Source organism: Salvelinus alpinus, chromosome 13 (assembly GCF_045679555.1).
Source record: "Salvelinus alpinus chromosome 13, SLU_Salpinus.1, whole genome shotgun sequence".
In the NCBI taxonomy this organism is placed as follows: Eukaryota; Metazoa; Chordata; class Actinopteri; order Salmoniformes; family Salmonidae; genus Salvelinus; species Salvelinus alpinus.
This window is the reverse complement of record NC_092098.1, coordinates 40,563,899-40,589,299: the sequence shown is the minus strand read 5'-3', so window position 1 is coordinate 40,589,299 and position 25,401 is coordinate 40,563,899. Positions and strand designations below refer to the sequence as shown.

Here is a 25,401-nt window from a genome sequence, read left to right as displayed (position 1 = left end):
AGCAACCCAAAACAAAACAGCACAACAGATCTATAGTGGTCGGTCCATTTGGAAATGTTGGTCTTTCCGGCCTGACCTGCAGCGTCAGCCTGCATCCAATAAGTTGTCAGTTTATATATCTGTGTCCTGAGGTCTTTCCTGTGAGCCTGCATCCTGTTATGAGAGGTCAGGGGGAGCTGCTGTATGGCTGCCATCTCAGAAAATCTCAGTCCCTTAAGTGAAAATGAAAGAGATGATACAGCAGTGTTCTTGGTGGAGAATAGTAATACACTGTGCTATCTGTGCCCAGGGAGACCAATCAGAGAACATTTTACTTGCTAGAGCGTAAGTTCTATTATTAAGCATCTTCCCAGAACCATGGCAGGATTACATTTAATGCCCCAATCTTATCTGCTTCAGGAAAATGAGTTACCTGGGTCATGTTCATTAGGGCATGCAACAGGCAATGTTTTACAACTGGGATTTTTTTTCTTCTGTTTGTTTTTTTCCATTTAGTGTCAAATGAACATGATCCCGGTTAGTTGAATAGCTCCTGAAGCTCATATTGAAAACAAAGACAACATATTCTGTTTCACAGATCATTTACTTAAGAAAATACAAAACAATATAAATATATATTTTTACAGTAGTTCAAAATAGATCCATTGTAATATCCTTCATATGCTGTACATGTAAAAGTGGATAGATAAAACAGAAGCAAGGGTGCAACTTCAATTTAACATTGCATTAAACTGTATGTAACATTGTCATGAAAGTGACAAAACACCATCATAACCATTCTCCATTTATGCTAATATCCTTTCTTTATTAAGCGAAACATACACAGCCGTATCTTTGATAGCCTGTATAAGCATGGCATCCAAACTGAACCGCCAGTCTAGCGTTTCGCTACACACATGCGTGGCTTAAGATTTTCATGACATTATATTATTGTCAATTTATGTCAAATGTTGATCACTGACTGTTGTCTGTGGTGGATGTCACTTCAAGCAGCAGATTACTTCTTTTGTCATATACATTAGTTTGACCTTTGACGGTTTCAGTTGAAGTTCAGTCATGTGAGCGGGCAAAAGCAGCAAGAGGGTTACCCCATATGCGGTACTGTGACTCTGCATGAACAGTGAGAAACAGGATATAACTCTTCTTGTAGTGCTATCTCTGGAACAAATATCTATAAATATGATTCAGGTCATATTTCCCTCACCAAGTATTTCCCTTGGCTTGTTTTTCTTGTTTAAAATAGTCCTACCATTAACAAGACAATAAGTAAGGAACCATATCCTTCCGTCTATCACATCCAACTTAGAAATACACTATAATAATGATTTCAGTACTTACGCAACAATGCCCTATGTAAAAGGCAGAAAGCAAACACATCATGCAATGAACTCTCTACACAGTTTGGTCTGTCCTTGGTTGTCACTTTGTCACTGCTTTGTTACTTTGCAGTGTTACATCACTGACCTGTTGGGGCAAGTGTTCCATTTGCGTAATGCTTAGGACAATTCTAGTCTGGGGAATCTCTAGTGTTCATGATTGGTCTTGTGGGCTAGGCCTACGCCGATAAAGAGGCCAAGATCTCTGCGAGAACAAATGCAACATGGATAGCTTCCCTGTGAATAACAAAGCAATCTTTCTTCAAAATGACATTGATTGTCTCAAATCCGTGCAATTACAGGATTTTGATTGATATGAACTTGATCATGGAGATGCTGGTGGAAAAACCTGAATGTTACACAGTCAAGGATTTCAGTCTGGCATGAGTTCACTGCAACGATGATTAAGGGACCAAGCCTATCCAAATTCCCTGTGAAGAAAGCGTGGGGTTGATATTTGCTCCTCTCACTCTGCTCTGTCATTCAACCGACATTGGGAGAAAACCTCGAGCCAAGGGCCAGATTAGAATGCATTAAACAAGGCTTTTGTTTCAGTAAAACAAAACAAGTCCTCCTTTCTGTTAAAGCCTCACTAATCCACTGTATCATTTAACTTATCAAACCGGTAATTTGACTTGACAGCCTCTCTATGTATGGTAGCAACCAGAGAGGATTTCTGGGGATTTTTTTTTTTTTGACTAATGCCCCCGTAGCAAGGGAAACCCAGCATTGTGAAATTGCAAATTATTATTTAGTATGGGCTTTTGCAAGAGTGAGTTTATCAATAACAGGAAAGGTATCTGCAGTGCCCTACAAGCTGTGAAAACAAGCTACATTATTTTCTGTCGGTGTTCCGACAGTACTGCTTCCTTTGGAGTTATTGCTTCAATCCTGTTTTGGTTCCCCCATAACACCCCTATCTCTACCAGTGAAAAATACAAAAATACAGCTACGAAATTAATATTCACTGCAACTTCTCCTATAGGAATTACCCACAGGAGGAGAAATGATTCACGTCTATACAGTACATCCTATTCATGTCCCACAAATAGGATCTGTAAATTCTACAAAACACTGATTGAATACTAAAGTAGTGTCACAGTCATCTATTCTAAAGAACTGCAGTCATGACCTTCACACCCTGTGGTTTCATAATGATGTGCTGATATTGAGATTAATTGAAGAGAGCTCTCCACTCTGACATTACATGGCACTGATGGGCATGTTTGCATTATGCGCACCCCACTTAGTGTCATTTAGTCTATATAACGAAAATACCTTAGTCAAAAGCAGGTTAATAATAATAAAATAAATCTACAAATACAATACAATTAAAGTGCAAACTACTGCATTGAGAAAGAGAGGTGTTGGTGTATGGCCATAGGTTTGGACCAGCAAATCTAATGCATATCAGCTGACCCTGTGCAGTCATTCAATCTTTTTCCCAGGTGGAAATGGCTACATTTCTATATACTGTATGTGCACATGATAATGATATAAAAAGAGACCACATTCACCCTCTTGTGTTTCACATAACTGTATGTTATTAACTAGAAGAAGAAAAGAAGAGAACAACACTTTCAATTTATGCAACTTCTATAAGCCACAACATGTCACCAATCTGACCCCAAATGAGTCACTGTGCTACCTGGTTGATCAAATCTGTACTGTCATTGACATAGTTTCCCTCTCTCCAATAAAGTCCTATTGTTGTGGTAATTGTTTTTGTGTATTTTTCTTTAACTTCACAGGTGAGCTGAAATATCTAATGGAGCCATTTCCTTCAAGACTTGGCTCCCATGTTCCAGAACTCAACACATTCCCTCCAAAATTGAGATAAAATTAGGAAATAGTGCACACTTCATATTGAAAGGCACCAACAGGCTCTGGTTTTCTCAGCCTAGTAGTCTCTGCAAGGAGACATGTCCAGCATCTCTTTGTCCTCAATCACAGGACACCTTCTTTAGGCCCTGAAGCTGATGTTGAGCTTGCGCCTTTTGGGGTGGCACACCTTGGAGAGCACCACCAGCACCGCGATCAGCACCAAAGCTGTCACCACGATGACGATAATGCTCACGCTCTTACTGTCCAGCTTCTGACACTGCTCTTGCGTCACACTCCCAACATTCACCTTCACTGGCTCCGAGTTCTCTGTGTACTGGCAGGTTACTGTCGCGATGTCCGGGATGACCACATCGGAGTGCTGGAGCATGTTGAGGAAGCGGGGGTTGCTGCAGCAACTGAGAGGGTTTGAGCCCATATAGAGGGTTTTGAGCGTCCGCTCCAGGACCAGGACTGTGTTGTACTCCAGGGTCACCAGGTTGTTGTTCTGCAGGTTCAGGGACTCGATGGAGGACTCCTTGTTCCAAAGGGGGAGAGTGGTCAGCTTGTTGGTGGATAGGTCCACAAATTTGAGACTACTTAGCAGGGAAAGGTCCGTGTTCAATTCTGGGATGTGGTTTTCTCTCAGTGAGAGATTAGTTAGGGAGGTCTCCAGACTAGAGAAAGCATTCTGGTGAATGTTCAAGCCTGGGTTTAGGGACAAGTCCAGCAACCTGAGTGGGGTGCCATTGAAGGCATATGGTGGCAGAACCTCAAGATTGTTTCCAGAAAGGTACAACAAGTGCAGGCTTGGTATTGATGTAAAGGAGACACAGCCTGGAGGATCCTGGGAGTTGTGGTCTGTCTGGGGTGATTTTCGCTGTGAAGGGCAGACTTTCAGGTAGTTCTGCTGGAGGTGAAGGCCTCTGATGCTGGGCAGTCTTTGGAACGTTCCAGAGTCCATTATGGTGAGGAAGTTCCCTTGTAAGAAGAGTTCCTGCAGTGACCGTAGGGTGTTCTCCCCAAATGAGAGGTTTTGTAGGGCATTGTAACTCAGGTCCAGGTTCTTCAGAGAGTTTAGAGGGCTCTCCTGGTCTATAGAAAAGGCCCCGATACAGTTATTACTTATGTTAAGATGCACAAGGGACACCATGCTGCAGAAGAAAGACGTCGGTATGCTCTTTATCTGGTTGTAGCTCATGTTGAGGTACTTGAGCCTTGAGAAGTCCTGGTGTCTGCTCATTCCACCTGACTGCATGTGAGGTACGAACGTGTCTCTGAGGTGCTCGAGCTCATCGGCTGTTCCTGTGGTATTGACACTCATCAGGCGGTTCCTGGACAAATCCAGGTACATGAGCTTGTTCCTTCTGGGGAGAACGGGGAAGTAGTGGATATTGTTTTCCCTCAGGTCGAGGTAGAGGAGCTCGTACTCTAGGTCTGAATCTGTGGTTTGGAAGCACTCCATGCTGTTCTTACTGAGGTTCAGCACCTTGAGTTTGGAAAGGTTAAAGTCAGTGATGCAAGTGATGGAGTTAATGGACAAATCAAGCTCGGACAGATGGAGCAACGAGTCAAATGCTCCGTCCTCAATCTCTAAGATGACGTTGTTGTGAAGGTCAATGTTTCTTAAGGCCAAAGATCCGCAAAAGGTCTCCTTGCCCACTTTGGTGATACTGTTGCCATTCAGAGAAAGGTTCATTAGTGCTGGGGCTTCACTGAGAAAAAAGTCGGTCATCCCCGTGTACAGGCCATTGCCTGAGAGGTCAAGCCTCTCCACAGCCGTAAGAGGCCCAATGCTGGTTTTCGAAACAGCAAAAACATCCAAGTAATTACTGGAGAGGTCCAGTACTTGCAGATTGTTCATGTCTTTGAACAGACCTGGCTGGATGAACTGGATCTTGTTGGAGTGGAGGTTCAGATGATGAACGGTGGTGTAGATTGCAAGAACTTCTTGAGTAAGGTTTTGTAGAAGGTTACGAGAAAGGTCGAGCTTTTGAATGCCATGAGGAAGCTTGGCTGGAACGGTCCTCAGGTTCAGATCGTTGCAGTACACGTCATTCTGGACCTGTGGACAGAACAAGGAAAGATAACTACATGAGCTTTGACCTTCACAGCGCCACTGTACACTCCCAGAAGACCACAAGTCACCTTGACACTTTACACTATCACAGACCAAACAGACCAGAGAGTTGTTTTACTGGCCATTGTATCTGTGTTCTTGGCAGTCAGGAAGACTGTGAGGCTTGTGGGGATTTCACCTCATAAAACAAGCTCTTATTACCTCGGGATTTTCAGAACGCCTGGTGGACAAACTATTTTTCCATATTTATTTTAAACATTCAACTATTCACTTATCAGTGTGGCTGGTAATTGAAACCATATGGCATGAGCCCTCTCTAAATACAACGCATTAAAAAAAACACGCACACACACTCACATAAAACAAAGTGGATTTAGGTTCTTGGCATACTTGTGGTTTTGAAGTCAGCAGTAAGCATTCCTTAGTTTTAGTTTTATGTCTAAAAGACAAGCTTTTCTGAAAGATTTCTTCTGGCTTTTATGAACAAGTGTTAAAATATGGTTTTGATTAATAACTTCATATGCATTTAAAAGAACTTGCAAATCACAAGTCATACTGTATATCGTCATAGGATCTAAAGATGTTATAACAGAATGTAATACTGTTATAGAAAGAGAAAGAAAGTGAGGTACGTACAGCACATCTGTAAACCACCAAGTTTGTTTCCATAAACTAAAGCGAATGCACAAACAATTGACTGCATTTAGATATATTCATACTGATACTGTACATTTGTACATCCACTGTATATCAACTAGCCACTGTTCATTTTCTTACAGCTCTATGCTCACTCTATCTAGTTGTATATAATGTATGCAAACTTTGTTTAAACTCCATAGTCTGTATTCTGTCTCTAAATATTGTCTATGACTAGTAGCACCATATCACCAAGTAAAAGTATGTGTAAATGTACTTGGCGAATAAAGGTGATTCTGATTCTAATTCTTATTCTGGACACTGCCTCAAAAAATGAAAACACCATCTCCCTCTAATGTATTTCATTCAAACTGGCACACTGATATCAGTTCTTGCAGTCTAAAGAGGCAATTTCCTGCCCAGTTCCAAATCATCCTGCCTGTTTATACAGTTTTCCCGTCAGTAGTCAGGAATGCGATACATTCCCAGGACTACAGCAATAGGAATTTCATATCAGATATTGTTTTCTTATGTCTTTGCCAACAAGATCTCACGGTCTGACTTCAGCATTCAACGTTTGTCCAGGGGGGATAAATGTCAAACTTGACAGTTAAGTTTCGGCATTAATTCCGATTGGTTAAGTTAAGGGTTAAGGTTTGGGATAGGGTTCAAATAGAAACAACTCAACGTTATTTTTAGGCATCAATTCCGATTGGTTAAGTTAAGGGTTAAGGTGGGGTTAAAACAGAAAAAAATGTAAACGAGTGCCTAGCACTTTGGATTGAACCCGCAATCCTTGGAGCCCCCAAGTCCCTCCTCTATCCCCATCCACACCACCCTAGCAAGCCGCGAGCCTAGTAGATGGTAATAGGCGCTCACGTTGGCCCTAGTGGACGGTATAAAGGCATCTCCTGATGTCCTCGGGACATGGACAAAAGTGAAGTGGATCTGGTGTGACCTGGCTGATCTCCGCAAATGATGGAATAAGGAGAGAAGGAAAACACCAAAGCGCTGTTCTATTGACAGAAAGCAATGCCTGACCTTCTTTTAGTAAAGGACTAACAAAGGACACTGTGTAACATCAGGTCCAGATTGATAGTACCTGAGAGAGGAAACATTCCCCCTACAGAAAGTAGCCCTGAGGCTTTCAGCTCGTTAATTTGATCCGTTTGGCTGTGGACATAGAGATGCTTCATCCAAATACGGAGCTAGACCGAGATTACACATTTGTCAACACAACAACAGGCAGAGGAAGTCAGTCAGTATACCCAAGATGCCAAGAAGAGTCTGACATTAAGTCCAGCTATGTCTAAACACCCACATTAATGTAAGTGCTTGGACGATTATAGTTGAATACACTGTACTGTCTGCAAGTGATTTGAGACATCACAATCACAGTGCAGAGTTGTGAGGTAATGGCACACGTGCCTCCTCTAAGACTATAGCTTGCTTTTATCTTGCCTGGGCACATCTACTTATTCTTCTCCATCTCAAAATGAAACAGTGTAGGTGTGACTACTCATGGGTTATGTGGTCAAACTGTAGGTTCTGTTATCTGCGGTTCAGAGCAGAAGGAAGCAGCATGGCTAGAATAACAAAAAGGATTGGTTTAATATCACAAGACTCCAATAGAAACATTCTATGCCCCTGGACAATTCGAAAGTACCTGATATACTGTACTTTGGATATACAATACATGAGAGGTTTGTGAGAACTGCCAAAACTCTGAGATAACAACATCAAGGTACACACTAGCCACTGCACACAGACGTCAATTCAACATCTATTCCACGTTGGATCAACGTAAATTCCTTGAAATGAAGTGGAAACAACGTTAATTCAACAAGTGTGTGCCCAGTGGATACGCTAAAAGTGCAGTTTTGCAAATGCCATAGTAAAATATAGATATAATAATACTAAACTATTCTTGGTCAAAATCAAAACGACAATAAAACATAGGAAACACTATCAAAACCGATTACAGAAATATCAGTTATCAGCAATTATCAACACTATTCCTCCCCTCTATGTTACTAAAATCAGGGGTCTCACTTTAAATGAAATTCCCATAAAATAAGTGGCCCAGAATACTTATTTATTTTATTGCACATACTTTAAAACGTTGCAAAAAAAGTGCATTACAAATAAATGTATTATTACATGGCAGTTACATATTTTACACATAGTTGAAATACTTCTAGTTGGCATACTAGTATACTATGAAAACATTCCAAAAGCCTTTTGATGCATCAACTCACTTACCACTTGGCAGGGGGAGAGCTGGCGTGGGGGACGTAACAAGGATGCTGCAACATCACTGACGATGGCCAGGACCAGCCAGAGGTAGGCTGCCATGGTGCTGTGACACAGAGAGAGAGCACACATGAGTGCAGGAAACACACTGATGGGTTTATGACATGAACTGAGACCTGTCATTTATTCCACTTGCAACGTCATATCGCTGCTACTAAGAATTCATGACTGAGCTTAACCATGCATGTCTTGGTTCATTTGGGTAGGTCCGCACATGCAAGGCTTAAATTGTGATTATTTCTTAAATCATGAGGATGATTTTGTTGGTTAGTTACCTCAAAGTCTCTGGTGTCCACTGACCGCCAATAACATTTGCAAACTTCATCAATCACAATATGACCCTACATGAGAATATGGAACACTAAACAATATTACAAAGAATGAGAGTAAGAGAAAGATTGGTTTGCTTAATAAGTGTAATTGCAGTGGACACTTACAACATGCTACCATGCTACTATGTTTAGTACTTGTTCCTCTCAGGCTTGTTTTTAGTTTTAAGTGACGCAAAAGGAAACTCCCACTGATCACTCAAGCCGAGATCTAAAAGGTTAATTACTATAGGAACAAAGATAGTCTTTAACCAACAACAAGGACTTGTTTTGGTTCTTATAGCTGAAGAGCTGACATTGCATATCATGCATCTTTATTGTCTCATCACAAATAGTAGAAATTAATAGATATTTCTGTGTCACACTGTACCTACAGCAAAAATCAAGACTTTTATTGCATGACTTTTCTTTGCCCTGAACACAATGCTGTCCACATCACTCAGTTAATATAGGAAAATACCCTCTGAATTCTCAGTGAATGATACTCTCCTCCAAGACTCCACAATAGCCCACGAGAACATAACACTCCTACCCAGCAAGTACAAAAACATTTCACACATTTGCTCTCATGTATTAATCAATACACCCATCCACCTCTTTTCTCATTATCTTCTTTACACGTTTACATAGAACATTCCTTACCCTACTCCACAACCTCCACTGCTAAGTGTATCGTTCTCCTCTCCTCTTCCCTCTGTTGTACAGCTGAGGACCATTCTACCATTTTCCAATACATTCTTAACATTCACCCTAATCAGCAAGCAACAGGAACCACGCACATCATAATGAGATATTATCCAAAGTCGTCCATAGGTGTTTACCTCTTCGAAATGGTTACTTTCCCATGCAGAATCTTCTGCTCATGCTGTTGCTGCTGTGGTACTCTCACATCCTCACTGACACACTCCTACACACTCTCACACACAGCAGACTCTACCCCGCACCTTTTAGCGCTGGTCCCGGGCTAACACATCCTGTGAGAATATCCTGCATCATTGTTGTTTTTCCCCCTTCCCTTTTTTGGGGGAAATACCTTATATGGGATTTGGAAGTCCATTTTCTCTGTACTTCCTCCCATATCACACTAATTTCTCACTCTTGTATCCTTCCTCCCTCTCTCTCTTTATCAATCTCTTTCTCACTCTGTATCTCTTTCTCCCTCTCTTCGCTTCTCCCTCGCACTTCCTTTGTCTCTCTTTCTTCCCCTCCCTCTCTTCATCTATCGCTCATCAGTCAGAAGAACTGGGTCTTAATTCTTTGTGGCTTGTCGTTCCCACATGTTGGCAGTTGCTCATTCTGGAACAGCTGTGTACATAGGGAGGTTATAAATTCCTTGTATCTTTCTGTAAACAGTTAGGCATGCAAACATATAAAGTTCAAAAAGTGCTCGGCTAAGAGGCTATTTATTATGTGTTCTCGGTAGTCTCCGTGGCCAGCCAAGTTATCATAAACTAACCAGATTGTTATCCTATTCTTCAGAGAAAGACAAACATACATATTCACAAGATGTACACTTTGGTAAGTATCATGTCATTGGCCAACTTTCAAATACTGTTGAAGCCTCAACTGGGGATGTGAAAGATACACATGCGCATTGCACAGACACATGCCCGCCCGCACACACACACACACACACACACACACACACACACACACACACACACGAACGCACATGCACGTCCGCACAAACACTCACCCTTTCCATCCAAAAAGGCGACGTCTTCTGAGGTGTTGTACCATTCCAGAATTGAATCTCAGAAATATGTTCCTCTCTCCCCTAGTTCATCCAGAGGTGTACATTAAGTGAAGTGAAAGTCCATCTGTGGCAGTACCCTTTGCAGCTTCCTCGGTCCAGTTATATTGAGCACAATGGGGAATCCCATTACATGGTATGCCTATCCCAAGGGATACAACTAGATAATATCCAACTTCGATAACAATGGTCTATTCAGTTCTATCCATAGTTTACATGTTACAAAGTTTCGTCAATATCTGTCATTAGCTTAACTCCGTCTTTGAATTAGCTCCACTAAATGAGAAAGGGTGAGCCGTTCTGGATAGGTATATTACCTTGTGAGCACACCTGTTTGAGTGAGATGGGTGCAACTGCAGCCTACAATTCAGAGGGTTCCTGCATGTGGGCATTCCTGCATTTGCATCAACCCCACTTTATACTTCTATTGGTCCATTTTTAGGCTATATCTCCAGTACATAAGCGGGAAGCAGGGACACTCCAGTACTGTAGATGCCGATAATGCACCATAACGTTGGATGGCAACCTCAGATAAACCCAACAGAAGAAGAAGAGGCGGGGGCATCAACAGTAACTAGCTATAGCTAGTACACACCAGTAGAGTGTCCTTTGCCCCAGCCTGTCGGGCACTGTTCTCCCGCAGTTCTGTTTAGCAGTTCTGTTAATGATAGCAAGGTCGGGTGATTGGCAGGTGAGAGCGAAGGATAATGTGTGCTAGCTTAGCCAGCTAGTCCTAAGGAGGACTCCGGTACACAGCAGGCTAGCTAGCACATGGTGTTGCCCCTGCCTCTCGCCTGCTGTGTACCGGACCAGCTAGCGGTAGGCGGTGCCGACACCGGTAGACAGTGTACTTCACCCCCACCTGTCGGGCACGGTTTTCTCCAGTACACAGCGGGCAGGGGGTGACACCATGTGCTAGCTTGCTACTAGCAAACTAACTAGTTAGCACAGGGTGTCGCGCCCGCCTGCTGTACTAGCCGGAGGCGGGGCTTCCGGTAGACAGTGTCCTTGGGGCCTGCCTGTCGGCACGGTTTTCTCAGGTACACAGGAGGAGGGGGCGATACCGCAGTTCTGTTAACGATGGTGAGGGCAGGTGTTCAGCAGGCAGGAGCCAAGGACACTGTCTACCACTAGCTAGTTAGCCAAGATGACTCCAGTACACAGCAGGCGGGGGCGAAAAAACTCTGATAACACTTTTATTTCCCTTTTGACCCACATTCAAAAGTGTTACACAAGCAAGAAGATATCGTGCTCGTCGAGGGGGGGCGTTCATGCAGGAACCAATGAGATGCTTGAGGGGAGTGTTCAAGAAGGGTGCAGGAATGCCCACATGCAGGAACTCCCCGAATTGCGGGCTGCAGCTGCACACTGTTGGTTTGAGTCGAAACCAGCTTTTTGTCAGGTTTATAGTTTTTATACCAGCCCTTTGTCAGGTTTATGTTTATTTTATCTATCAAGGTCTATGTCTCCCCCTAGTGCCAAAAATAATTGATTGCACATAAATTGATTGCAAATTCTTCACTTTGAAAATGACTGCTTTGGAATCTGAAATAGTTCATGCTTCTCAATGGTCATTTGAATGATTGATTTGTATCCATTGATTCTTGAAGACTTTAACTTAGAAATGCCTCATGAACTTAGTACAACTCTTACCCCATCACAATCAAAAATATGAGGTCAGCCTACACAACAATGTTATCTTCAGAATATGTAAAAAAAAAAAAAACAAACACAGCCAGTCAGCCACAGATTCAACCACAATATACCCTCCATAATTTGCTCTCCCTCAGGTAAGATCTCTAATTCATTATACCCTTTGTGTCCACAGATGACACAATCTCAATTGCACTCCACACTGCCCTTTCCCACATGAAGAAAAGGAACACCTACAGTGCATTCAGAAAGTACACACTTTTTCCACTTTTGTTACATTATAACCTTATTCTAAAATGGACTCAATATTTTTTTTTCAGATCAATATGAACACAATACTCCTAAATGACAAAGCAAAAACAAGTTTTTAGATTTGGTTTCCACCAAAGGTGATACTTGGCATTCAGACCAAAGAGTTCAATCTTGGTTTTATCAGACCAGAGAATCTTGTTTCTCATGGTCTGAGAGTCCTTAGGTACCTTTTGGCAAACTCCAAGCGGGCTGTCATGTGCCTTTTACTGAGGAGTGGCTTCTGTCTGGTCACTACCATAAAGACCTGATTGGTGGATTGCTGCAGAGATGGTTGTCCTTCTGGATGGTTCTCCCATCTCCACAGAGGAACTCTAGAGCTCTGTCAGAGTGTCTATCGGGTTTTTGGTCACGTTCCTGACCAAGGCTCTTCTCACCCGATTGCTCAGTTTGGCCAGGCGGCCAGCTCTAGGAAGAGTCTTGGTGGTTCCTAACTTTGATAATTTAAGAATGATGGAGGCCACTGTGTTCTTGGGGTCCTTCAATGCTGCAGAATCTGTTTGGTACCCTTCCCCAGATCTGTGCCTCAACACAATCTTGTCTTGGAGATCTACAGACAATTCCTTCGACCTCATGGATTGGTTTTTGTTCTGACATGCACTGTCAACTGTGGGACCTTATATAGACAGGTGTGTGCCTTTCCAAATCATGTCCAATCAATTGAATTTACCACAGGTGGACTCCAATCAGGTTGTGGAAACATCTGAAGGATGATCAATGGAAACAGGATGCAACTGAGCTCAATTTTGAGTCTCATAGCAAAGAGTCTGGATACTTATGTAAATAAGGTTTTTCTGTTTTTAATTATTATTTATTTTTGCAAAAAAATCTAGTGATATTATAGAGGTGATATCATTATGTTTATTGTACAATAATGTGCTTTTAGTTTTAAATAACATTTAAAACTCTAATTTAAAACTATTTAAAACCCTTTCCAACCCAAACTGCATCAACTCCCTTTCCATCATCTGAAGCTGACCAGAGACATTCAATTTCCATCTTATCAATATATATTTGTTTTTTGTATTTTTTGCTTTTCATGCAGTTTGAGATTATTTTTGTAGTGAGAAGCGCTATACAAATGAAATACAATTACTATTATTATTATTTTGTATGCCTATAGGGGCACAGGATCAGAGGAGAGGCACACATCAATAAACACCTCCATGGAGCCCTACTCAGGTCTTAGAAGAATGTAATATAATAGAATGAAATAGAATATCATATAATATTTTATTAAATCATAGAGAAATGTGATTTGCAACCAAAAAACAGGAATAGGCCTACCTCTGATGGCCCCTTTCAGACAAACCTGAAATCATCTGCTTTGTGTAGGCTGTGAAAAGCACTGGGTCTGGGTAACAAGGGGGTGGGGTAATATACGTCTAATTACACAGTAGACCTACTGGCATAGCCAAATAATTTATCCCCTTTGTGTTTGTTGGACATAACTGATGCTGTCCACGCTCCTCCCCCTTTCTTTCAGTCGCTACCTCAGTGGTCGAGACAGGTAGGCTAGGCAACGGTTATTATTGCACAGGATACCTCACGTGAACTTCCAGGTTATTGTTTATCTTCTGTATTCGCATCTTCCCTGTCGGCAATCATATAAAAAGCCTAGTGTGTAACTTCCTTTGTAGGATACCTGAACAGTTGCTCTTGTCGGTGAATGATCGACCGTTATTGGTTTTAGGCAACATAGCCTAATTTCCCATCCATGCCAGGTGAAGTCTTGAAGGTACATTTTATAATATTTTGTGCTATTGTGCATGGCTGATTTTTCGTTTATTACCTTATTGTATTCATTTAGGTCTAGCCTATTTTTTTCCAGAAAATAAGTTTGCATGTGAGTGTCTAGTTTAACCAAAGAAACACTTATTTGGAAAACAGTTATATTGTAGGCTAATGTAATTTTTTTAATGGAAAATATGAATTATCTGAACAACAAACCATAGTTTCGTATTATGCAGTGTATGTTTAATCTTATTTGTATTCAAATAATACGTTTGTTCCAGTCAATAAGTAAATAGCCTATTATTTCATGATAGTACAAAATAAAGAAAACACTCCGTTTGGATTTTTACTTTTTATATACCACATTCAAAAAAAGCCAACGACCAGGTTGTGAATGCTGTATAGCCTATACACGTTTTTTTCTCAATAGATTGACAAAGGGTGTGGATCAGAACCATAACAGCGCATGCTGCCTGGAAGGCTGATTGGCTATCCCCGCCGTGATATTATCGTGCAGGGAGCAGCTGCTGTGCATGGCTATCAAATTTCATGCTGTGCCGCCTGTGCATGTAGAGGGCTTATTATTGTGTTATCGGTGCGCAATCGTCTACCAATTCAAAACGAGCAACCATAAAATGTATGCTACAGTGGCAATAGTTTTCTTATGGGGTATCTGGTCTTATTCTGTGTACAATTTTTTTTTAACATTGCAAAAGGGACTTTAATTATAAAGCATATGCAATGAAAGGGATAGTTCACCATAAAATCAAAGTCAGATTTCACTTTAATTCAAATGTTAAAATCAGCTTTATTCAATGTCGAAGTCTTAACACCAAATGAAAAAAAAATAGATTAGACCTAGAACTGTACAACATTAATTAATCCAATAATTTTAAGCCTTTCTCTACTCTCATCTTTCCTCACTCTTTCTCTCTCCCTCCCTCCAGCTCCCTCGTCCATTCCTCGCCATGGGGTTTGGAAGTGCTGGCGAGCCTCAACCTCTGCCTCAGGGCGACCAACAACCCCAGTGGAAAGAGATGAGCTTCTGCGAGGGCCCACGCCACGCAGAACAGATCCTCCAGGTGCTCAACGTCTACCGCCGCAGCGGCACCTTCACCGACATGGTCCTACAGGTGGACAGCAGTGAGTTCCCATGCCACCGCGCCATCCTCAGCGCCGGCAGCATCTACTTCCGCACGATGTTCAACGGGCAGCTGCGCGAGAGCCGCCAGCAGCTGGTGCGCATCCAGGGCATAGGTGCCTCCACCATGGAGACGGTGCTCAACTTCGTGTATGAGGGCAAGGCGGCGCTGGATGAGGCCAACGTGGGAAGCGTGTTCGGCGCCGCCGACATGCTGGGTGTCAGCGTGCTCAGCAAGGCGTGTGTGCAGTTCCTGGAGGAGCGTATGGACCACTCCAACTGCCTAGGCATCATGGACTTCGCTAGCTCGTACCTCATCACGCCTCTGGCAGACAAGTGCCAGACTATGTTGTACAGGGACTTTGTGGAGGTCTACAAGCACGAAGAGTTCCTGAGCTTAGCCAAAGAGCGTGTGGTGGAGCTTCTGACCAGCGAGCAACTCCAGGTGGACAAGGAGGAGGTGTTGGTGGAGGCAGTGCTGAAATGGGTGCACCACGTGCCCACAGAAAGGAAAGGGGCCCTCCAGGAGCTGTTGGAGCTGGTGCGTCTGCCTCTGGTGGACCCTGTTTTCTTCGTCAATGTGATAGAGTCGGACGACCTGGTCCAGGACTGCAGGGAGTGCCGGCCACTGCTGCAGGAGGCCAGGATGTACCATGTCCTGGGGAGGGAAGTGGACTCTGTGCGGACCAGACCGAGAAAGTCAGTATTAAAGCCATTGGTGTCAAAAACATCAGCCAGCCTTATGTATGTATGTACAATAATGCTCTATAGTGGTCGCTAACACTGGTCCTGAATCGCTACAGGGTGTGGAGGCTTTTTTCCCAGCCCAATGCAAACACATTTAGTTCAGCTAATTAAAGTATTGATGATAAACTATTTGGTTAAATCAAGTGCTAGGCTGGAACATAGCTTCTTTCAGGACCAGGATTTTGCTACCCTTTTTCTAACCTGAAAACAAAACAAAGTAAAGGAGAGAGAAGAGGGAATTCTTCTATGAGCGAAAATACAGTTCTGGTATGTCTCTCTGCTGTAGACTCATATCACTAATAGTCACATTAATTTGTAAAAGTACTAGTACATATTCAGGGAGTCTGTATTGTTGTCCAGTTTGTTCTCAGTTTTTCAGTTCAAATATATTCACTCTGTCGGTCTGTCTGTGCTCAGGTGCATGGGGAGAGCGGAGGTCATCGTGGTGATCGGAGGCTGTGACAGAAACGGCTTCTCCAGACTGTCCTTCACTGAGAAATTCAACCCTTACACCAAAGAGTGGGTGCCCGGTGCCACCATCCCAGGATACTCTAAGTCCGAGTTTGCCAGTTGTGAGCTGCAGAATGAAGTATACGTGTCAGGTGTGCCACTGTTATAAGGAAATGTTGATCGTCACAAGATGAGAAGATGGTGCATATTACTATAGGTTTATATTAATATTTTATCTTTGACAATTACTTGTGAACATACTATTACCATGTTATTACAACTTTATCCCATGCTGTAATGTAAAGTGCTACCAAATTATTTGTATTATGTAATGGTAGATGTTTAGGAACTGTCCCCTAGATAATAAGCTATTCATACTTTATCAGGGCATTAGCTGTGAACAAGCCATGTTTGTTATTGTGCAAAGCACATTGCTGTCAAACCTGTTTTTACACCTTACGTCAGTTCTACTGTCAACTGACAGAGCTTCTGCTTATTCAAAGGGAAATGCATGTTTTTCTTCAATGTGGTTTGTCTTTAACTACTTTTCCATAGCATCTCTGCTCTAGATTTATTTACCCAGACAGGCATGTCCAAAGCCTATAAGAAAACCCAAGGCAAGGGAATACAGTGGCATTTTTGAAAGTTATTAAACATGGCCACTGTCTCAGTTCTGAAATATGGGGCTATATGTATCACGAGTCTCAGAGTAGGAGTGTCCATTAAATCTTATTCATTGTGATCTAAATGGCAAAACTGATCTTAGATGAGCACTCCTACTCTGAGATGCTTGATAGCCTTCATATTGACCCTGACTTGATTGTATCGTTCTGCAGGAGGCCAGTTGAATAGCTCGGATGTGTGGAAGTACATGCCCCAGGTGGACCACTGGGTTCGCGTCGCCTCCTTGGCCAAGGCCAGGTGGAGGCACAAGATGGCTGCTCTGCTTGGAAAGGTGAGCCTGCCTTTGTTCCAGTTGCCTCCCTTTGTGGATACAAAGCCCCATAATAATTGACATCCATTTGTGATTAAGTCAAAGTCAGCATTGTGAGTGCTTAGGATTTCTTCCATAATGAATATTTGTAGAGTCCGAGCAGGCTGGTTTGCAATTTGACCATAGACTGGGTAGAATAAGAATTGTACTGAGTTAAGCTGTGTGCGTGTGTTTGTGGTTGTAGCTGTATGCAGTGGGAGGCTTCAACGGGCTGGAGCGCTTGTCCAATGTGGAGTGCTACAGCGTCTACGACAACCAGTGGCGGACTGTAGCCCCTTTACTGCTGGCCGTGAGCTCAGCGGCTCTTGTGGGCTGCGCTGGCAAGCTCTACGTCATTGGTGGGGCCGTGAACAATGACTGCAATACCAACAAGGTGAGCTGGAATCTGTGGTGTAGAGCGAAATTGCCCCTAGACGCTGATCATGGGTCAGTTTTGCATTTCCCCCACTAATAGACCCCCTCCAGCAATTTTTTTTACTTTTAATGTTGAAAAGCGATATCACAAATATAAATACATGAAAGTACACTGCAAACTTCAAGGAGTAGGGTATTCAAGGAGTTAGTCTGATGGGATTCCGTTATGCCATCGGCCTCCTCGCTTGAGGAACAATAGAGGAGCAATAGAGAACAAAAGAGGAAATGCCCACCCCCCCACTTGTGCAATTTCATGACATAGCCGCAGGAAGTAGGGGTGCTGAGGATGCTGCATCCCCTGTGAAAAATCGGAATAAAAATATATACATTAATAATGTATTTTATATTTATATACTGGGCCTTTACTAGTCCTGTATTAATGGACCAATATAGGCATCTGTAGCACGGGCAAAAGATCTGTACCTATGGGAAATTTCCCACCGAAACGGGTCAGGCATACAGTAGAGGTTAGATTACCCTTTCAGAATACTGAACTGAGGCGAACTGAGTTACGCATCCACCATAGTTGCTGGAACCATGTGTGAAAAGAAACGAAAAGACCTGAGCCAGCACAGTACGGTTTGGGTGGTATGGTAGTGTGAAAAGGGTATTGAGAGTTGAGGTAAACTATTACATTAAAGCGATTTGCTTTACTTCACACGTATCATGAAATCACGGTTAAAGTTTAAGAGCAGAATAGCAATATAGTTGACATTTCATCATCTACCAGCACGTGTTGTTGTTATTGGCCCAGCATCGTTATTGGCCCAGCATCGTTATTGGGCCAGCGTCGTCCGGTTAGGGGAGGGTTTGGTCGGGGTAGGCCATCATTGTGAAATAAGAATTTGTTCTTAACTGACTTGCCTAGTTAAGTAAAGGTTAAATAAAATTAAAATAAATATTCTAGCCTACACCGCACTTAGACAACGGTTTAAACAAACAATAGCTGGATTATGGAATGACAAGTACTCCCGATGTAGATATATTAAATGTCAACCAAGGTTCTTAAATTCTGACAAAGTTTTGTGGAAGTGGTCATGGAAGTGACCTTTTCCAAAGAACACCTTCAGAATCACATTACTTACTTTCATGTTACATCTTGTTGTCCATTTGAAGATGTTCTCTATACTGTAATGCTCATTGGACTGTAGGCTATAACCAAATTCTGAAGATCAAAAGATGCTTTTCTTTTGTGCCTTAGGGCTTGCCTTAACACGATTCTTAGAATGGATTCCAGGAAACCAGCAGCATTCCAAACTGTCAATACTATCATACTCCATTAAGAACCCCCTCATTTAGTATTTGCATACAAAACAGACACACTATTTGTGTCGAGTGGATCTGCTGTTGTTCTGCTGATGTGGAAGCCACACACAATACTGTAGTATTAGTCAAATGTAGTGTTTAGCCATTTCTTACAAGACCCTACTTTTACTGTCCATAGAGGTTCAGTGCATTTTAGGCCAGTTTCCCAGACACAGAATAGTCCTGGACTAAAAAGCAGTTTCAATAGAGATTCTCCATTGAGAATTCGTTTTACTCCTAGACTAGCCTTAATCTGTAATCAGGAAACCATCCCCAAAAGTAATGTATTATAAGAAAAACCTTTAAAGGCATACTAAATGTCTAATAATACATAATAAAGGGAAAATTTGCTATTTATATACACATGCATACGTTTAAAAAAAAATGTAATCCCTAATATGTGATCTCTATATCTCTAGCACACCTAATTTTTTGTTTAACCTTCTCTTAAACAACCCTGCTTGTGCTGTCCATACCATAGAGATCCTATTGTTTTATACAATATATATACAAAAGTATTTGGACACCCCTTCAAATGAGTGGATTCGGCTATTTCAGCCACACCCGTTGCTGACAGGTGTATAAAATCGAGTACACAGCCATGCAATCTTCATAGACAAACATTGGCAGTAGAATGACCCCTCTGAAGAGATCAGTGTTTCCAACATATCAGTTCATCAAATTTCTGCCCTGCTAGAGCTGCTCCGGTCAACTGTAAGTGCTGTTATTGTGAAGTGGAAATGTCTAGGAGCAACAACGGCTCAACCGTGAAGTGGTAGACAAGCTCACAGAACGGGACACCAGAGTGCTGAAGTGCGTAGCGAGTAAAAATAGTCTGTGCTCGCTCAGTTGCAACACTCACTACCAAGTTCCAAACTGCCTCTGGAAGCAACGTCAGCACAAGAACTGTTCGTCAGGAGCTTAATGAAATGGGTTTCCATTGACCACTTTTGGTCATAGTGTATGTTCTAAATGTAATTCTATGGTCCATGCAGGTTCAGTGCTATAGCACAGAAGAGGACCAATGGCGATATGTGTCATCCTGTCCCTTCTCTCAGAGATGCATCAATGCCACCGCACACAATAACACCATCTATGTGGTGGGAGGCCTCCTGGACCAGATTTACAGCTACACACCAAAGACAGACAACTGGAGCAAAGTGGTGGACTTGCCAATGAAACTGGTAAGTGAATTTGATACTAAACTAGTATGTGTAACCAGTGGGTTACATAAAATAGGGAAATCACTTTGCTTTTGACAACTCCTGTTTGTCAGTTGCCAGATAAGGATTTACAATCACAATTGTTGAAATCACAACAAAAACAACCCCCATGTAGACACCTGTAATAGACACCTGTGTACAGCGAATGTGATTATAATTTCTGATTTGGCCACATATGAGAAGAAACAGGAGTTGAGGAGCAGTAGGCCATTCATTTATCATTTGTAGGGTGTAAAGCTTCTAAAGCCACATGATTTTGGAGCTGCCTGTCACATATTAGTTTGGCTTGTATGGGTTGAAATTCATTCAGTTCCAAATTACCTATTATCCAAGGAAAGGAAACCTGGGACGGTTTTCATGAAGCTTTTCAGAGTAGGTGTGCTGATCTAGGATCAGTTTTATCTTTTGGAACATAATGAACAAGATCACAGGGACAGGGGCGACCTGATCCTAGATCAGCACTCCTACTCTGAGACGCTTTATGAATAAGGCCCCTGACCCTTATGTCTCTGTGTCTGTCTATCAGGAGAGCTGTGGCCTGACTGTGTGTGAGGGGAAGGTCTACATCGTCGGGGGGAGAGATAGTTGTGCCTCGGCCACCGACCAGGTTTGGGCCTACTGTCCTGAGAGCGGCAAGCTGACAGACGAGAAGCCCATGTCACGCAGTGTCAGCTACCACGGTTGTGTCACTGTCACCCAGTGGCCACCAAAGAAGACACACTGAAGTGTAGGTGGAAGTTGCCACTAGACGCTGATCATGGGTCAGTTATACTAATGGTTAAAGTTAGTATTGGGTGAGGAGAAGCTGATCCTAGCTCTGTACCTAGGGGAAACTTCACCCCAGAACCTGGGCTGCTGCCTGATGATAGGCAGTTGACTGAATCATGTTCCCATAGCCTGCTACTATTGGATGAAAGTACTTACAACTCCCTCCCCCATCTATAGACCACAAGAGTGATAAGAGGTGACAAGATACGCCTCAGACCTCACGTTTTGAGGTTGTTGCTTCAACGCCTTGTCAGTTGTGTATTTATGTAATATGTTGTTAGATGCCATTTCATTGAGGAAGAGGCCCAGAACACACACTACTGTTCAAAAGTTTGGGGTCACTTAGAAATGTCCTTGTTTTTGAAAGAAAAACACATTTTTCATCCATTAAAATAACATCAAATTGATCAGAAATACATTGTAGACATTGTTAATGTTGTAAATGACTATTGTAGCTGGAAATGGCAGATTTTTTATGGAATATCTACATAGGCGTACGGAGGCCCATTATCAGCAACCATCACTCCTGTGTTCCAATGGCACATTGTGTTAGCTAATCCAAGTTTATCATTTTAAAAGGCTAATTGATCATTAGAAAACCATTTTGCAATTCTGTTAGCACAGCTGAAAACTGTTGTTCTGATTAAAGAAGCAATAAAACTGGCCTTCTTTAGGCTAGTTGAGTATCTGGAGCGTTGGCATTTGTGGGTTCGATTACAGGCTCAAAATGGCCGTTTCCAGCTACAATAGTAATTTACAACATTAACAATGTCTACACTGTATTTCTGATCAATTTGATGTTATTTTAATGGACAAAAATGTTGCTTTTCTTTCAGAAACAAGGACATTTCTAAGTGACTCCAAACTTTTGAACGGTACTGTACACATTTGCTCACTTTAGTGACCTTGCTTCAATGGAAGGTTTCCGTGAGTGCCTATTGTTTTTTATAAATGGCACCTTTAGGAACCTGCCAGCCTGCATATTTTGCTTATCTTCCATTTGGCCTCAATCCTGACAATGACCTCAACAAGACTGTCAGATGAGGAACCTCACTGTCAACTCTGTGGTTGTGTCCCAAATGGCAACCTATTCCCTATAGTGTACTACTTTTGACCAAGGCTCTGAACAGAAGTAGTGCACTATATAGGGAGTAGGGTGCCATTTTGGAGATATAGAATTGCACAATGCTGTGTGCTCTGTGACAGGTATACCACACAGATACAAAGAGGGAGGAGATTCCATATCAAGTGCAGATGAGACATGATAGAATCACATCAAGGCTTACATTCCACAGGCTTACATTCCACAGTTGATGGCCTGTAATTACTGGTTAGAAACAGATAGTGAAACAAGACTTCTTATGAACTAAATAGAGACTTCTAGTGTTCTGATGAATTATCACTACCCGTAGTCTCCTGTCATTTGAAGCATGAGAAAAGTAGGCTTCTGGCCACCCTTACTTACTCTTTCATTTAGATTCAGGTTCAGTTAAATGATCTGAGACAAATGTTTGTGATGGTTTAGTGGCCACGTCTATTTGTATGTATTGCTTATACACAGTCTAAGGGGCAAATCCTAATTTCCACTCAAATATGATTTTGACTTAGAAAATTTGAAGGCAGGATTCACCCCTTAGCACTTAATACAGCAGACAGGTCCTTCAGTTCCTGCATTTTAAGTCATTATTGCCTCATAACTTACAGCATATGAACTGACATTGATCAACAAGCACTTGACATGAATCCTAACTTGAGATCCACATGCATAACTCGGATTTAATAATTTATTGATGTAAATGGGAGACTTACATACATTCAGGGCTCTGTTCAATCTGTAGTGCTGAAGCGTAATAGAAATGTAAAGGTAATTTCCGATTGAGCCGGCATTTGCAGTGTTTACCGCGTGAATACAGTCTCCGCTAACGCAGGAACGTTGCCTTTCAATTTCAATCACGCTGTAACGCTGATCTTCCGCGATACGGGTTGAATAGAGCCCATAAACTTTCAGTGATGCGCACAGATCACAATGACCAAGTTATCAAAGAGAAAACAGAACAGTACTTTGAAGAACTGTGATAGCATAATTACAAGATTATGTTATGTTTATGCACCAAGTGGTTGTTTTATGAAATAGAGTAAGGTTCTTAGGACTCTCTTTCTTTCTTTCTAAGTTAACTGAGAGGAGTTTTTTAAGCTTGGGCTGGCAACTGTTAAAGAGATGGTTTCCACTCTAGCTTCCTGCAGTTAGTCTGGGCGTATGGTCAAGGAAAATGGGTTTTGCTTGAGCTGACAATGGCTTGCTGATAAAAACCTAAAGTTGGCATTTCATAGACAAGATGTGGTGTGTTCCTTTTATTTTATTCTAATGCTGATTTAACTTTCCATTTGAATGAAGGTATCACTGTGCAAACTTTCCAGCTCATACCTGTACAATGTGATTGACATGTCAATATTGTTTTCCAAGATGGTGTTTGTGTGACCCGAGATAGAGATAACCTGGAAGAGTTTAGAACAATGCCTCATTGTCTCATCTTCCTGGCATCTGGGAAACTAAGCCGGGTTGGAAGTTAAACAACATCCCGTGCAGATAACCAGGACATGAAACAAGGGGGCTTATGGGAAGGTTAGAAATGACTGACTAAGCATTTTTAGGGCCTATATAATATCTGTTTTTTCCTTATCAGTTAGGCTCTCAGCCGACGGTTTCATTATTGCAGTAATTAATAGATATTACTTAAAGATGAATGTTTGAAGAAATGACCAAGTCTCTCTCTGTACTGAATTTCCACGACAGAACACTGACCACATAGCACAAATGATTTTTTTTTTAACAGTAACAATACTTATTTTGTAGATAAAACTTATTTGAACATTTATCTTCACTCTAACCTGGTCAGTTTTATGTATTCATATAGTTTCCTTTTTGTAAATGTTTTAGTGTATGAAGAAACTAAGTCACAATTTGAATTGAACGACACTTTCAGACAGGAAATCCCATACTTCAATATGAAACATACTGTATGATGTATATACCTGAACTCCCTAATCACTTTTTTTTCTTCTTGTATTCTAATGCTGATTTAACTTTCCATTTGAATGAAGGAATCACAGTGCACACTTTCCAGCTCATACCTGTACAATGTGATTGACATGTCAATATTGTTTTCCAAGATGGGGTTTGTGTGACCCGAGATAGAGATAACCTGGAAGAGTTTAGAACAATGCCTCATTGTCTCATCTTCCTGGCATCTGGGAAACTAGGCTGGGTTGGAAGTTAAACAACATCCCGTGCAGATAACCAGGACATGAAACAAGGGGGCTTATGGGAAGGTTAGAAATGACTGACTAAGCATTTTTAGGGCCTATATAATATCTGTTTTTTCCTTATCAGTTAGGCTCTCAGCCGACGGTTTCATTATTGCAGTAATTAATCGATATTACATAAAGATGAATGTTTGAAGAAATGACCAAGTTTCTCTCTGTACTGAATTTCCACGACAACACTGACCACATAGCACAAATGAATTATTTTTTAACAGTAACAATACTTATTTTGTAGATAAAACTTATTTGAACGTTTATCTTCACTCTAACCTGGTCAGTTTTATGTATTCATATAGTTTCCTTTTTGTAAATGTTTTAGTGTATGAAGAAACTAGGTCACAATTTGAATTGAACGACACTTTCAGACAGGAAATCCCATACTTCAATATGAAACATACTGTATGTGTATGATGTACATACCTGAACTCCCAAATCACTTTTTTTATTGTATTCTAATGCTGATTTAACTTTCCATTTGAATGAAGGAATCACTGTGCAAACTTTCCAGCTCATACCTATACAATGTGATTGACATGCCAATATTGTTTTCCAGTGTTTTCTGCTTTTGGCTGACAAGGTTAAGTATTTTTGATTATTACTAATTTAAGTGTGAGATTCCAATAAAGCTGCTTTTCCTACAGTGAAGGTATTGAATACATTTCTGGATAAATGGATATCAGATCATTGAAACTGACAATGTTCCCTGTAGTCTGCAACAGTGCTGTTATGGTGAGCTACAATCTCAGACAGTTTTCAGTTAGATTTTTGGGGAGGCCTGGCTTCCCTTGGCATCCATGAAAACATGCCATTGGACGTTTTTACTATTATTACTACCAATCATTCAGATCTCATGTAACGTGTTTAGACACTAATTGGAACTGAGGAACAGCAATTGGAAATAATTTCGTCAACCACCAGGGTCCTCACCTCAGAAACCCTAAGGTGGTCATCGCATTTGCCAAAATGTTTTACCACTGATGCTTGAGTATGATAAGAAATTGTATTTTTCTGCTGTAAGAGCTGTTGTGATA

General features: G+C 41.7%; 2 protein-coding genes across 3 annotated transcripts; one reads left to right on the top strand and one right to left on the bottom strand.

Moving 5' to 3' along the window:
- Window positions 1-564: 564 nt before the first annotated feature.
- LOC139537699 (transforming growth factor beta activator LRRC32-like) lies at window positions 565-9,763 on the bottom strand. 2 transcript variants are annotated; one of them, XM_071339308.1, is made up of 3 exons: window positions 9,198-9,763; window positions 8,176-8,272; window positions 565-5,262 (listed from the first exon to the last, which is right to left on the bottom strand). In XM_071339308.1, exons 1-3 carry the CDS (start codon window positions 9,269-9,271, stop codon window positions 3,340-3,342), a joined length of 2,094 nt encoding a protein of 697 aa, XP_071195409.1. In that variant the 5' UTR covers window positions 9,272-9,763; the 3' UTR covers window positions 565-3,339. The 2 variants fall into 2 exon arrangements, with proteins under 2 accessions (XP_071195409.1, XP_071195410.1); XM_071339309.1 differs by having other exon boundaries at window positions 9,377-9,761.
- A 4,000-nt stretch (window positions 9,764-13,763) lies between these two features.
- Window positions 13,764-25,010, top strand: klhl35 (kelch-like family member 35). The gene is made up of 7 exons (XM_071339306.1): window positions 13,764-14,008; window positions 14,952-15,844; window positions 16,310-16,494; window positions 17,179-17,297; window positions 17,521-17,709; window positions 20,051-20,239; window positions 20,805-25,010. Exons 1-7 carry the CDS (start codon window positions 13,988-13,990, stop codon window positions 21,000-21,002), a joined length of 1,794 nt encoding a protein of 597 aa, XP_071195407.1. The 5' UTR covers window positions 13,764-13,987; the 3' UTR covers window positions 21,003-25,010.
- The last annotated feature ends 391 nt before the right edge of the window (window positions 25,011-25,401 follow it).